The 14,387-nt window shown below is 45.9% G+C and overlaps 1 protein-coding gene across 2 annotated transcripts in view; it reads right to left on the minus strand.

The window, feature by feature from the left end:
* Nucleotides 1–14,387, minus strand: part of RBMS2 (RNA binding motif single stranded interacting protein 2) — a gene marked incomplete at both ends in the record, with an annotated part of 40,294 nt that overhangs the window by 13,425 nt on the left and 12,482 nt on the right. For both annotated transcript variants that reach the window (XM_080706467.1, XM_080706466.1), the window contains 4 exons: nt 3,292–3,449; nt 4,963–5,054; nt 5,733–5,791; nt 11,813–11,979. In XM_080706467.1, coding sequence (XP_080562593.1) covers nt 3,292–3,449; nt 4,963–5,054; nt 5,733–5,791; nt 11,813–11,979 — 476 coding nt within the window. The remainder of the gene's footprint in view (nt 1–3,291; nt 3,450–4,962; nt 5,055–5,732; nt 5,792–11,812; nt 11,980–14,387) is intronic.

The following is a 14,387-nucleotide window of genomic DNA, read 5'->3' on the forward strand; positions in this document are numbered from 1 at the left end:
GGAACCCCAGTACCACCAAACAAACAAACAAACAAAATAAAGAATAAAAAATAGGTCAGGGGGTGTAGAATAAAGGTAGAAGCCCCTGGGTTCCATCCTTAGTTCTACAAAAATAAATAAATTAATTAATTAATAATAAGGCAAGAGAATCCCTTGTCAAACACAAGCTTAGAATAAAAAGAATTATTTTGTTTGAGTGCTAAGGGCTAAAGTCTGCTGGGGGTAGTAGAACATGTTTGGGAGGCTGAGACAGGAGGATCACAGGTTCACGGCCAGCCTCAGCTACTTAGTGAGGCCCTCTGCAACATAGGGAGACCCTGTTTCAAAATAAAGAATAAAAATTAGGGCTGGAGGTGTAGTTCAGAGGCAGAATGCCCTTGGACTCAGTCTTGCTGAGGCTCCAACCTGCAATCCTCCTGTCTCAGCCTCCCAAGTACTGGGATTAGAGGCATGGTCCATCATATCTCGCTTATTTTTTGTGTCGAAACAGTCTCACTAGGTCACTAAGTCTTGTTAAGTGGTCGAGGCTGTTCTCAAACCTGTGATCCCGCTGCCTCAGCTTTCCAAGTACTAGGATTAAGTGGGTTAGGGGAGGCTGAAACCTAACAGCAATGACACCTCAGTCCAGAAGAGGGCACCCTGGACACTACAGCTCCAAGAAAAACAAGAAAATCATCCGTCTAAATCAATCTTCAGATGGCAGGTGTGGAGCCAGGCCCCACAACTTGGCGAGGCCCTCTGCAATTTGGCAAGACACTGTTTCCAGGTAAGAAATACAATTGGGAGCCAAGCATGGTGGTGTATGCCTGTTGGGAGACTGAGATAGGAGGATCACAAGTTCAAGGACAGCCTCAGCAAGTAGTGAGACTTTCTTTTTGTTTTTTGGTGGTACTGGAGGTGGAACCCAGAGGCTTTCTACCTCTGGGCTATACTCCTAGACCTTTTTTATATTTTATTTGGAAACAGGGTCTCACTAAATTGCTGAGAGCCTCACTAAGTAGCTGAGGCTGGCTTTGAACCCGCGCGATCCTCCTGTCTCAGTCTCCCAAGCGCGGGGGTTACAAGAGTGCGCCACCACGCCTGGCTAAGTAGTGAGACTTTCAACAACCTAGCAAGACTCTGTTTCAAAATAAAAATAAGCCAGGCTTGGTGGCATACATTTGTAATTCTCATGCTTGGGAGGCTAAGACAGGTGGATCACACAGGTTCGAAGCCAGCCTCAGCTACTTAGTGAGGCTCTCAGCAACTTAGTGAGACCCTGTTTCAAATAAAATATAAAATAGGTCTGGGAGTATAGCCCAAAGGTAGAAAGCCCCTGGGTTCCACCCCCAGTACCACACAAAATAAAATAAAATAAAATAAAATAAAATAAAATGTAGGTCTCCCAACAGTTCTGAAAAGGTACATACATCAAAGTTTCCATGTTATCCTCCCGATCTTGAAGCCAAAAGGACTAGGTCTCTACTGTGAAACCCTGGGTAATTCACTTTAAACTGTGGAATTCACTTTCTTCACTTATTTCTTTTTTTCTTTTTTTTGTGGTGTTGGGGATGGAACCCAGGGGCATTCTAACTCTGAGCTAGACCCCCAGCCCGATTATTTAATTCTTGATTTTGAAACAGAGTCTCACTAAGTTGTGGAGGGCCTTACTAAATAGCTGAGGCTGGCCATGAACCCAGATCCACCTGTTTAAGCCTTCCAAGTACTGGGATTACAAGCGTGCACCACCGTGTCCGGCTTACTTTCTTCATTAATACAAAAGGGGGAATATATTTATCTCATGGGGTTATGGAATTGTTATAAAGATTAAATGAAATAACAGGATGAGAAACTACTTAGTTATCTATAAATATACATAGAATCCTGAGGCCTTCCGCAACTTAATGAGACCCTGCTTCCAAATAAAAAAATAAAATAGAGCCAGGCATGGTGGTGCATGCTTGTAATCCCACACTTGTAATACTTGGGAGGCTGAGACAAGAGGATTACAGTTGGCAGTCAGTCTCAGCTACTTAGTGAGGCCCTCCACAACTTAGTGAGACTCTGTTTCAAAATAAAGAATAAAAAGATAGGGCTGGAGGTGTAGCTTGAAGGTAGAATGCCCCTGGGTTCATTTCCCAGTTCTGCAATTTTTTTCGAGGGGGGGTCTGGGGATGGAACCCAGAGGCATTTGATCTCCGATCTACATCCCTCGCTCTGTTTTTAATTCTTTATTTTGAAACAGGGTCTCACTAAGTTGCAGAGGGCCTCACTAAGTAGCTGAGGCTACCTGGGCGTGGTGGCGCATGCTTGTAATACCAACATTCGGGAGGCTGAGACTGGAGGATCACGGTTCATGGACAGCCTCAGCTACTTAGTGAGGCCCTCTGCAACTAAGTAAGACCTGGTTTCAAAATAAAGAATAAAAAATAGGGCAGGGGGTGTAGCTCGGAGGTCGAATGCCCCTGGGTTCCATCCCCAGACCCATAAAAAAAAAAAAAAAAAGTGTCCCGAATGCTGGGATTACAAGCATGCACCACCATGCCCGTCTTCTGCAAAAAATATTTAAAAAACATAAAATAAACTTTTGGACTAGCTCAGTGGTAGATCACCTGCCTAGTATGTGCAAAGTCCTGAGTGTCTTTCCAGCACTTAATATGTATACAGATATATTAAATTTGTGATTTACTGTAGTACACGCACGTGTGTGTGTGTGTGTGTCTGTGTGTGTGTGTGTGTGTCTGTGTCTTAGGGTATCCAGGATTAAACCCAGGGGCATTCTACCTCTGAGCTATACCCCCAACCCCATTTCTTATTTTTTATTTTGAAACAGGGTCTTAACTAACTTGTTGAGGGTCTTGCTAAGTTGCTGAGGCTGGCCTTGAACCTGAAATCCTCATGTCTTGGCCTCCCAAATACTAGGATTACAGATGTATACCACCTTGCCCAGCTCACTTTCAAATATATTTGACCAACGGTGTGTTCCCTTAGAGAGAAGCACAGACTTTTGTTTTTGTTTTTGTTATACTGGGGATGGAATTTAGGGGCTTTCTACTTCCAGGGTACATGCCCAGACCTGTTTTTTTTTTTTTTTTAATATATTTTATTTGGAAACAGAGTCTCACTAAGTTGCTGAGAGCCTCACTAAGTAGCTGAGGCTGGCTTCAAACCTGTGCGATCCTCCTGTCTCAGCCTCCCAAGTACTGGGATTCCAAGGGTGTGCCACCACGCCTGGCAGCACAGACTTTTTGGTGGCTTCCTCAGTGACAAGCTTTATTGACTTCACCGTGTCTCACCCTTGCCATTCCTTACCGTGCAAAGCCAACCCCTCGGCTGGCCCCGCTGGCGTCGCGAAGGATCCGGGTGGAGATGACTTGACCAAAGGGTTTCAGCATTCCCTCCAGTTCCTGTTCATCCATCGACAGTGGGAGGTTTGAGATGTATAAGTTTGTGGGGTCCTGCTCCTGTTGCTACAGAAAAAAAAAGGGGAAATGAGGCTCACATCTCTATCCCCTCTCACTCTTAGAAAAGAGACAACAGAATGGGTCCCAAAGAAACAGCAACGAAATCCTTAACTGTGTGTAGTACCTCGTCCCACTGCCATAAGTTGTGCAATGGATCCAGGAAGAAAAGAACAGGTTTAATAGTTCAATATTTCTAGTACTGTGTATTCCTGGAATACAAGTCTTCGATGGTGTCTCACTGTCTCCTTAAGAAGCAGGCCGAGCAGCTCCGCCTCCCCAGGCAGTCCTGGGGGCTGGGTCCTCCGGCCAGCCCCCAGCTGGATTGTTTTGAGTAGTCCCTTCCCCCTCTTCCGGCCACGCTGGGTCCTCAGAGCAGGAATGCCTGTTCGCTCCCTGGTGGAAGGCGAGCAGGAAGAGGAGAGAGGGCAGAGAGGGCCAGAAGTGGAGCTTGGCGGTCACCATGAGCCCTGCATGCTCTGGTCTTGGGGAACCCTGAATGCTCCTGCATCCCCAAGCTGCAGCCAGAGGATTTCACTCCCGAAGGAAGAGGGGGAGAGCCCCACAGAGGGCAGAGTACGCAAAGGCACCATCCCCAGACAGCTGTATTTAAAGAATTTAGCAGCCACTCTGTCCCTGACGGTGCAAAGGAATGATCCCACTTAAAATACTGCTGCAGAGCTTCTAATTCTCTAGTGGTCTAGAGGAAAAGCACAGCTCCAGACAGATCTGAAAGAGGAAAGGTCTGTTCCTCTAGCAGCTTCCCTTCCCCACCCTGATAGGATAGGCTGGGAGAGGGACCCTGTGCTGGGAAGAGGCCACACTGAGGCCTGAGCTGCACAACTAACTAGCATCTTCAGAGACAGTTATAAAACTACACAATCTCTGGGGGCGGAAACAGGGAGCAGGGGAGACTGCGAGAGGCACGAAGAGAGGAACACACCATACATACAATAACCTGCTGCAATACATATAATAACTTGGTACAGTAACTTGATACAAAAACGACAATAACCTGCTGCAATACATATAATAACTTGGTACAGTAACTTGATACAAAAACGACGGGAAGAACAGCAGGAATGGAGCTGCCTGCCACAGTGGACACACTCTTCCTTGGCAGCCAGGGTTGCTCAATGGACCCAGGTCCAGACTGTCTAGATGCAAGCAGCTTTTTTCTTTTTCTTTCTTTCTTTCTTTCTTCCTTTTTTTTTTTTTTTTTTTTTTTTTGTGGTACTGGGGATGGAACACAAGGGCCTTCTTCCTCCAGCTATACTCCCAGACCTATTTTATATTTTATTTGGAAACAGGGTTTCTTAAGCTAGCTAAGGCTGGCTTTGAACCTGCGAGATCCTCCTGTCTCAGCCTCCCAAGCATGGGGATTACAAGCGTGCGCCACCACGCCCGGTTTGCAGGTAGCTTTTGCCTATCTGTTTCTTGGTGCTTGGGCACCTAGAGACCTCGGCACAGGGAGCCTGGTGCTCACGGCTCCCTTGGAGGACAGGACAGGGTGGCGCCTTACCTTTGCCATCTGTGCCTGTACACCGCTGGCTTTCAGTGCAGTCACAGCCTTCTGTGCTGCAGAAGGGCTGTCAAAATCCACAAAGCCATAGCCTGGAACAGGGAAACAGCATCACAGGGAGGTGGAGATGGGAAGGGAGGAGGAGGCCCAGGCTTTGCAGGAGACAGAGGAAGAGTTATGATCCATGTAGGAGAGGTGCAGGGAGAAAGAAAAATTAAAAGGTTTCAGGTGATGATGTCTGTGTTCCGTGTGCCCTGAGGCTGGGTCTACTTTGTGGCTAAAAACTACAAAGGAAATGAGGTCCTTGTGGTGCCCAGCCACCCTCCCTCCCCACCTTAAAAATCAGAGGTTTCAGGGGCTAGGCTTGCTTCCACGCTCCTAAAAGAACCCCTGACCTCTTTTCTATACACAACCCAGAAATGCTAAGCACACAGGGAGTGCGGCCTCTCCAGACAAGAAAACAGCCACCTGCTAGAAGAAGCCCTCCCACCCCAACCTGCAGCCCATCTCCTTGCATTCTTCTAGGCCAACCCCAAGGAAACTATTTGGCCTGGAAAATAACACCTACTGAGTCCTCCTCCCACCTCAGCCTAAAGGCACTTTGTTAAGTAGAAACAACCTGGGCAACCTCCACTAGGGACTTTTCTCATGCAGGAAAACACGGGTCCAAAGTGAACCCAGGGGCTCAAGGGAACGCTGTGCAGCCTCCTGGCCCTGGGGGGGGCGTTTCCAGCTCTAGCTATCTGGCCACAGCAGCGGCTCGCTCTCACCTTTGCATCGGTTCGTGGTCTTGTCCAGGATGGCCTTGGTGGAGACAATTTTGCCATATCTAGAGGAAAGGAAAATGCCAAGTGATGATGTGGGACAGATGCAAAAACAGGACAGAGATGCGGGCGTGGTGGTGCACTCCGTAATCCCAGTACTTGAGAGGCTGAGACAGGAGAATCACAGTTAGTGGCCAGTCTCAGCTACTTAATGAGGCCCTCCGCAACTTAGTGAGATCCTGTTTCAAAAAAAGAATAAAAATAGGGCTGGGGGTGTAGCTGCTGGGAGGCAGGATGCTCCTGGGTTCCATCCCCATTGGCACAGAAAAAAAAAAATAAATAAACAGGACAGAGATAAGATATATGACCCTTCTCTGCTAGCAGTAGGACTTTTACTATTCTTTTTTTTTTTTTTTTTTTTTTGCAGTCCTTGAGGATGGGACCCAGAGGCATTCTACCTCCAAGCTATATCCCCAGCCCTATTTTTATTCTTTATTTTGAAACAGGGTCTCACTGAGTTGCAAAGGGCCTCACTAAGTAGCTGAGGCTGGCCACGATGCGTGACCTTCCTGTCTCAGCCTCCCAAATGCTGGGATTACAAGCGTGCACCACCATGCCCGGCTTCTTCCTATTCATATTAATAAAAAAAAAGAGAGAAATGAGCTAAACATACCACCCTTAATATAAACTTAACCCTTCTGATGGGGATTGGGCCTGTACTGATTGTTAATAAGAGTTGTATTAATGTCTAATAAGAATGCACTTTCATACTTAGGCAAAACAATAAAATCCTTTTCTCTGTCTCTAGCTGTCAGCCAAGAGCTGCAGCCAATATTGACCTTGGTCAGCTAAAAGTTAGCTGTTAGCCCAGCTAACCATGGAATGTTAAAACAAACACGAAATTCTCACACTAAAGTTAAGAGAACCCTATATTAATTACCAAGTACACAAAAGAGTTGTAGCCCAAAGTCTCCATACTTTAAAGAAAAGCTTACATAATAAATAACTTCTAGCAGTTAGAGATAAAAGTGACTAAAAACTCCCCAAGGACGCAGGAAGATGGTGCAGGCCTTCTCCAAAGTAGGCACATCTCAGGTAACTGCTGATCTTGTTAACCGAGTAACACATCTTGGTCATAAATCTGACCAGAAGGGCTGACACTGTGGAGATAACTGGTGGGCCTGCGCCTGCATTAGGTCAGAGGGAGGTGAAAAAACTACTGGCCAAGCAGGATGGGAGAAAGGAGATAATAAATCCTTACAAAAAATTGTTCTGCCGGGTGCGGTGGCACACACTTGTAATCCCAGTACTTAGGAGGCTGAGACAGGAGGATCACGCAGGTTCAAAGCCAGCCTCAGCTACTTAGTGAGGCTCTCAGCAACTTAGTGAGACCAAAAAAAAAAAAAAAAAAAATCGGTCTGAGAGTGTAGCCTGGAGGTAGAAAGCCCCTGGGTTCCATCCCTAGAACCACAAAACAAACAAACAAACAAACAAAACCTGTTCTAATGTTCAAAACTCCAGTCTTATTTTCAAGGCACTCCACTATATCCTTCAATGTAGTGCTTTATAATACTCTGTCTCTTCTTTCTGCCTTTGTAATAATAAAAATTGCTTAAGCTTACAGCAGAAGAGTTCTGGCTTTTCTTTCTTTCTTTCTTTCTTTCTTTCTTTCTTTCTTTCTTTCTTTCTTTCTTTCTTTCTTTCTTTTTTTGTGGTACTGGAGTTCCTGGAAACCCTTCTCTTCTACCTCTGGGCTACACTCCAAGACACCTATTTTTTATATTTTTATTTGGAAACAGGGTCTCTTAAGCCAGCAAGGCTGGCTTTGAACCTGCGCAATCCTCCTGTCTCTACCTCCTAAGCACGGGGATTACAAGCGTGCGCCACCACGCCCAGCTATTCTTTTCTAAAATAGCTAAGAATAAGAACCCATGGCTCCATCTCATACCATTACAGATTTGGTGCCCAACAGGGGCACTATTACAGTTTTGGTGTCCAGCGGGGGCACCGTTACAGTTTTGGTGTGGCACCGTAACACTCCAAAGTTCCTGCCCATAAGAAAAGAGGTAACTGTAGTCCTTATAATACCAATACACTTCTCTCCTCCCTCCACTGAGACACAGACCCTAATGGAAGGAGATGGCTCCTTTGGGAATGAGGCTTGCAATGCCCACACAGCAGAGTGTGTAAAGATAGAGTTCTGAATACAATTCAAATTTGCCTTTTTCTTTCTTTTTGGGGAGGAGTACTGGGGATTGAACCCAGAGGCATTCTACCTTCGAGCTACACCCAAGCCTGATTTTATATCTTATTTGGAAACAGGGTCTCACTAGGTTGCTGAAAGCCTTGTGAAATCGCCAAAGCTGGCTTTGAACCAGTGATCCTCCACTGTGCCCAGCTTCATGTTATTTATTTATTTATTTATTTATTTATTTATTTATTTATTTATTTTTGTGGTACTGGGGGTAGAACCCAGAGGCTTTCCACCTCCAGGCTATACTCCCAGACCTTTTTTATATTTTATTTGGAAACAGGGTCTCACTAAATTGCTGAGAGCCTCACTAAGTAGCTGAAGCTGGCTTCGAACCTGTGCTATCTCCTGACTCAGCCTCCCAAGCGCTGGGATTACAAGTGTGCGCCACCGTGCCCAGCTTCATGTTTTTTAACCTTTTTAAAAATTCTGCTTTGAGCTGGGCGTGGTGGTACACGCTTGTAATCCCAGCATTCAGGAGGCTGAGACCAGAGGATCTCGGTTCGTGGACAGCCTCAGCTACTTAGTGAGGCCCTTTGCAACTCAGACCCGGTTTCAAAATAAAGAATAAAAAAATGGAGCAGGGGTGTAGCTCAGAGGTAGAATGCCTCTGGGTTCCATCTCCAGACCTGCAATAATTAAATATATAAGTAAACAAAAAACAAACAAACAAATAAATAAACAAATAAAAATTCTGCTTTGCCAGCAATGCCATATGAAGGGCCCATAGTTTGAATAGCAGAATATCACAGATTAGGGATTATAGGAGAGGTGTTTCACTAGAAAAAAAACCCTCTACATTCTACTCTAGGAAGGAGAATACATTAAAGAAAAAGAACAGAAGACACTAACAGTCAGAAGTACACGAGCTCACTGCAATAGGTTGGCAAGGACTGAATTTGAGATCAACACCCCAAACCAGCCGTTTCCACCTCTCCTCTCATCCCTCAAGACCATGAGATGACTGATTTGTTTTCACTCCTTGGTGGCCTCTCACTGACTTCTTTAGTGGAGCTTCTGTGACCCAAAGGATCAGACAGAATAAGCTGTGTTGTGCCCTGGAAAATGTACTGGGAAAAAGGCACATTGAGCGAGGGGTGGGGAGGGATGTGGCCATCCCAGCCCTTCAGGGCCACATTCTTGGCTTCTTTCCCAAATTCAGGCAGGAGGAGGGACTCCGGGGAAGTCTGACTGCATGCCGGAGGACACACATGCTGCTCTCCCTATCTAGGCCCCAGGGTGGAGTTTGCTGTGGTCTAGCAGCCTCAGACTTTGAGCTCAGAATTTCCACTGCAGCTGGCAACAGCTGGATCCCTGCTGCTTCCTCCTGGGAAGAAAGAGCCCCTCCAAGAGAACCAGGAGTTCCAGTTCTGACCACGCCTCTCCTTCCGGCCCACCAGAGTCTAGGATCCAGCCCTGCCGACTTCCCTGACAACCCAGGAACAGACCACTGGGACACAGGCAGGAAGAGAGCCTGGGCAGGGAAGCAGGGGAAACACCGTCCTAGATAAGACTCCCTCTATGTCCCAGGCGCCGCCACCCTGTCCTCCTCCTCACTCCCACTTCTCCAGGGTCCTCCTGGGCAACTTCCATCCTCCAAGCTGGCGCTAACTGTCCACCCATCCCTGCTGATACTGATCAGAAGGACAAGGCCAAAACCTAAAAGTATAGGGAAGCCGGGCGTGGTGGCACATGCTTGTAATCCCAGCATTCGGGAGGCTGAGACCTGGAGGATGGCGGTTCGCGGACAGCCTCAGCTACTTAGTGAAGCCCTCTGCAACTCAGTGAGACCGGGTTTCAAAATAAAGAATGAAAAATAGGGCAGAGGGTGTAGCTCAGAGGTCAAATGCCTCTGGGTTTCATCCCCAGACCCGAAAAAAAAATTAAAAAGAAAATAAAAAAGAAAATAAATAATAGGGCAGGCAGGGGGTGTAGCTCAGAGGTCAAATGCCCCTGGGTTCTATCCCCAGACCCGGAAGAAAAAAAAAAAAAAACAGAGCTAGAGATGTAGCTCAAAGGTAGAGTGCCCCCCCTACACAAAAGGGCTACACCAATCTACCATTTAGAAGCCCAGGGGCGGGGGAGGGGTCGGGGGGCTGCCTAGCATGTGCAAGGCCCTGGGCTCAGTCCCCTAACAATTTACACACAAGGCAAAATAAAGGCCAGGAGACCCTTTGCAGGGGTAGAATGGAGGTAGAGTTCTGAAGAGTTGCTTGTGTTCTTTTCAGTCTAGGAGTAAGGAACTGCTCTGAGGCTGTTTCCTCTGTATAGATTCACTGTACTACGTATACTTTTTTTTTTTGGTACTGGGGATGGAACCCAGGGGATTCTATCTTTAAACTACACCTCCACCCATATACTTGTGTACATACACATATATACAAATATATATAATATATACTTTTTTTGTGTCTATGATACTGGGAATTGAATTTAGAGGTATTCTGCCTCTGAGCTACACCCTGAGCCTGATTTTTATTTATTTTTGGGTGTATGTGAAACTGGGGACTGAATCTAGCATTCTTTTTTTCTTTTTTCTTTTTTTTTTTTTGCAGTACCGGGATGGAACCCAGGGGCATTCTAACTCCAAACTACACCCTCAGCCCTATTTTTTTTTTAATTCTTTATTTTGAAACAGGGTCTCACTGAGTTGCAAAGGGCCTCACTAAGTAGTAGCTGAGGCTGTCCACAAATCCAGATCCTCCTGTCTCAGCCTCTCAAATGCTGGGATTACAAGCATGTCCACCATGCCCAGCTCTTCTAGCATTCTTTTTTTTTTTTTTGCGGGTCTGGGGATGGAGCCCAGGGACATTTTACCTCCAAGCTACACCCCCTGCCTTATTTATTTATTTATTTTTATTCTTTATTTTGAAACAGGGTCTCACTGAGTTGCAGAGAGCCTTGCTAAGTAGCTGTCCGTGAACCGCGATCCTCCAGTCTCAGCCTCCCAAATGCTGGGATTCCAAGCGTGTTCCTCCATGCCCGGCTCTTCTAGCATTCTTATCTGAGCTAAATCGATGGTGGTCTTCTCCACCTCATGATGCAAAGGATCTTCATGGGTTAGATGCAGGGTGACAGCCTCCTTTGCTACCTTCATTCACTAACGTGAAAGTGGCCTCTGAGTCACTAAGGTATCTCCAGCAGCAGAATTTCTCCAAAGTGTATCATTCAATTGGCTGGTCCCACTCCCCTGACTCCGTGCTGCCAGCTCTCTTTGCATTCTGATCAGGATCTGCAGAGACACTGGGCATTTCCATAGTCAAGGCGTAAAGACAGCAGTGTTTCTCCTGAGGATACTGGCTATGGAAGATGCTGAAAACAAACCTTATCCTAGGCTTCAAAATCCAGCCCCATCTTGGCCTCTTTCAGAGAAATACATAAAGGTTTTCTATGCCAGTAGCAGGGAGAAATTTTTTTCTTTTTTTCCTTCCTTCCTTCCTTCCTTCCTTCCTTCCTTCCTTCCTTCCTTCCTTCCTTTCTTTTTTGTGGTACTGGGGATGGAATGCCAGGGCATTCTACCTCTGAGCTACACCCTCAGCCCTATTTTTGAGTCTTTATTTTGAAACAGGGTCTCGCGAAGTTGCAGAGGGCCTTACTAAGTAGCTGAGGTTGGCTGGATCCTCCTGTCTCCACCTCCCAAGCGCAGGGATTACAAGCATGTGCCACCACACCGGCTCTAGCAGGGCGAACTTTTTAAAGAGGGGATGCTGGGACACACCTTGTGACTATGGGTAGAAGCACAATCCTGCATTCCAGAATAAGAGGGTTGAGTACGAGTCAGTATCACCACATCTGTACCATCCCTGGGAGCCCACCCACGCACAGCACAACTCACGGCTGGCACAGCTTGACGAGGTCCTGGTCAGTGGTGCCTGGCTGCAGGCCTCGGATGTACAGGTTGGTCTTGCTCAGCTGGTCACTCCCACCGCTACCACTGCTGCTGTTAGGGCTGCTGTTGCTCGGACTGGGTGGCGCCATCTGCTGAGCCAGTGACACATAGGGCTGGGAAGACATCCGGAACAAAAGGTCAGAGGACTGTGTGGGGGGATAAGGGGTGCTGGGGATAGAACCCAGGGGCCATCTACCTCCAGGCTATGCCCCCTACCCTATTTTATTCTTTTTATTTGGAAACAGGTTCTTGCTAAGTTGCTGAAGATGGCCAAGAACCTGAGATCCCCCTGTCTCAGCCTCCCAAGATCTAGGATTATAGAAGTGTACCACCAGGCCTGGCTGGGACTGTACACTTAGATGTGAGAGACTGAGGAAGACTCTGGATTCTTGGGGGGGAAACATGATTCCAAAAATTAACAGTTATAAACTCAGTAGAAAAATAAAATTAAGGCCGGGCGTGGTGGAGCACGCTTGTAATCCCCGCACTTGGGAGGCAGAGACAGGAGGATCGCGCAGGTTCGAAGCCAGCTGCGTGAGCTGGTTTAGGAGACCCTGTTTCCAAATAAAAATGTAAAAATAGGTCTGGGAGTGTAGCCCGGAGGTAGAAGGGCTTCCAGGAACTCCAGTACCACAAAAAAAAAAAAAAAAAAAAAAGAAAAAGAAAGAAAGAAAGAAAAAAAAAAAATGAAAATAAAAAACTACAGAGTCAGGGGTGGTGGCACATGCTTGTAATCCCAGTATTCAAGAAGCTGAGACCGGATGATCACAGTTCACAGATAGCCTCAGCTATTTAGTGAGCCCCTCCAAAACTTAGTGAGAGCCTGTTTCAAAAAAAAAAAAAAAAAAGAATAAAAAAAATTAGGGCAGGGGATTTAGCTCAGAAGTAGAATGTCCCTGGGTTCCATCCTCAGTACCACAAAATAAATAAATACTACAGAAATTAATCTGCCATAGAATAACAATATATATAAATTTTCTACCTAAGCTGGGCATTGTGGCACACACCTGTAATCTCAGTACTTAGAAGGCTGAGACAAGAGGATCACAGGTTCGAAGACAACCTCAGCATGTAGTAAGACTCTCTTCAACTTAGTGAGACCCTGTTTCGAAATAAAAATAAAATAGGGCTGGGGATGTATGTAAGAAGTAGAATACTACTGGGTTCACACCTACTACAAAAAAAAAAATTCCTACTTAGCAAGGCACAGTGGCACATACTTGTAATCCCAGTATTTGGGAGGTTGAGACAGGATGATTATAGGTTCAAAACCAGCCTCTGAGCCGGGCATGGTGGTGCATGCTTGTAATCCCCGCCCTTGCGAGGTTGAGACAGGGGGATCATACAGGTTCGAAGCCAGACTCAGCTACTTAGTGAGGCTCTCAGCAACTTAGTGAGACCCTGTTTCCAAATAAAATATAAAAAAATAGGTCTGGGAGTATAGCCTGGAGGTAGAAAAGCCCCTGGGTTCCACCCCCAGTACCACCAAACAAAACAAAACAAAACAAAACAAATAGCCTCAGAGCCGGGCGTGATGGCGCACACTTATAATCCCAGCATTTGGGAGGCGAAGACAAGAGGATCACACAGGTTTGAAGCCAGCCTTGCTGGCTTAAGAGACCCTGCTTCCAAATTTAAAAAATATAAAATAGGTCTGAGAGTATAACCTGGAGGTAGAAGGGTTCCATACCCAGTACCACCAAAATAAATAAATAAATAAATAAATAAATAAATAAATAAATAAATAAATAAAAAGGGAACTTTTTTTTTTTTTGGTGGTACTAGGGGTGGAACCCAGAGGCTTTCTACCTCCGGGCTATACTCCAGACCTATTTTCTATTTTATTTGGAAACAGGGTCTCACTAAGTTGCTGAGAGCCTCACTAAGTAGCTGAGGCTGGCTTCAAACCTGTGCGATCCTCCTGTCTCAGCCTCCCAAGCGCGGGGATTACAAGCGTGTGCCACCGTGCCTGGCAAAAGGGAACTTTATATTATAGTGGAATGCTGTGTGTGTATGTGTGTTACTGAAGAGTGAATCCAAGGGCATTCTATGTCTGAGCTATATCCCCAGCCCTTTTTATTTAAAAAAAAATTTTTTTTTTTTTTTGGTGGTACTGGGGATTGAACCCAGAATCATTTTACTCTTGAGCTACACCTCCAGTTCGATTATATATTTTATTTGAAAACAGGGTTTTCCTAAATTGACGAGAGTCTCACTACTTGCTGAGGCTGTTCTTAAACCTGTGATCCTTCTGTCTTAGCCTTTCAAATGCTGGGATTACAAACGTGGGCCATCACACCTGGCTCACCCATTTTATTTTTTATGTTGAAACAGGGTCTCAATAAATTTCTGAGGCTGGCCTTGAACCTATCATCCTCCTGTCTCAGGTTCCCATGTACTGGGATTGCAGGCCTGCCTCACCATACCTGATCAGAAGATTTTTTTTTTCTTTTTGTGGTACTAGGAATTGAACCCAAAAGCATTTACCTACGAGATACACCCCAGCCCTATTTTAATTTTG

Source organism: Muscardinus avellanarius (genome assembly GCF_963383645.1).
Source record: "Muscardinus avellanarius genome assembly, chromosome: 11".
NCBI lineage: Eukaryota > Metazoa > Chordata > Mammalia > Rodentia > Gliridae > Muscardinus > Muscardinus avellanarius.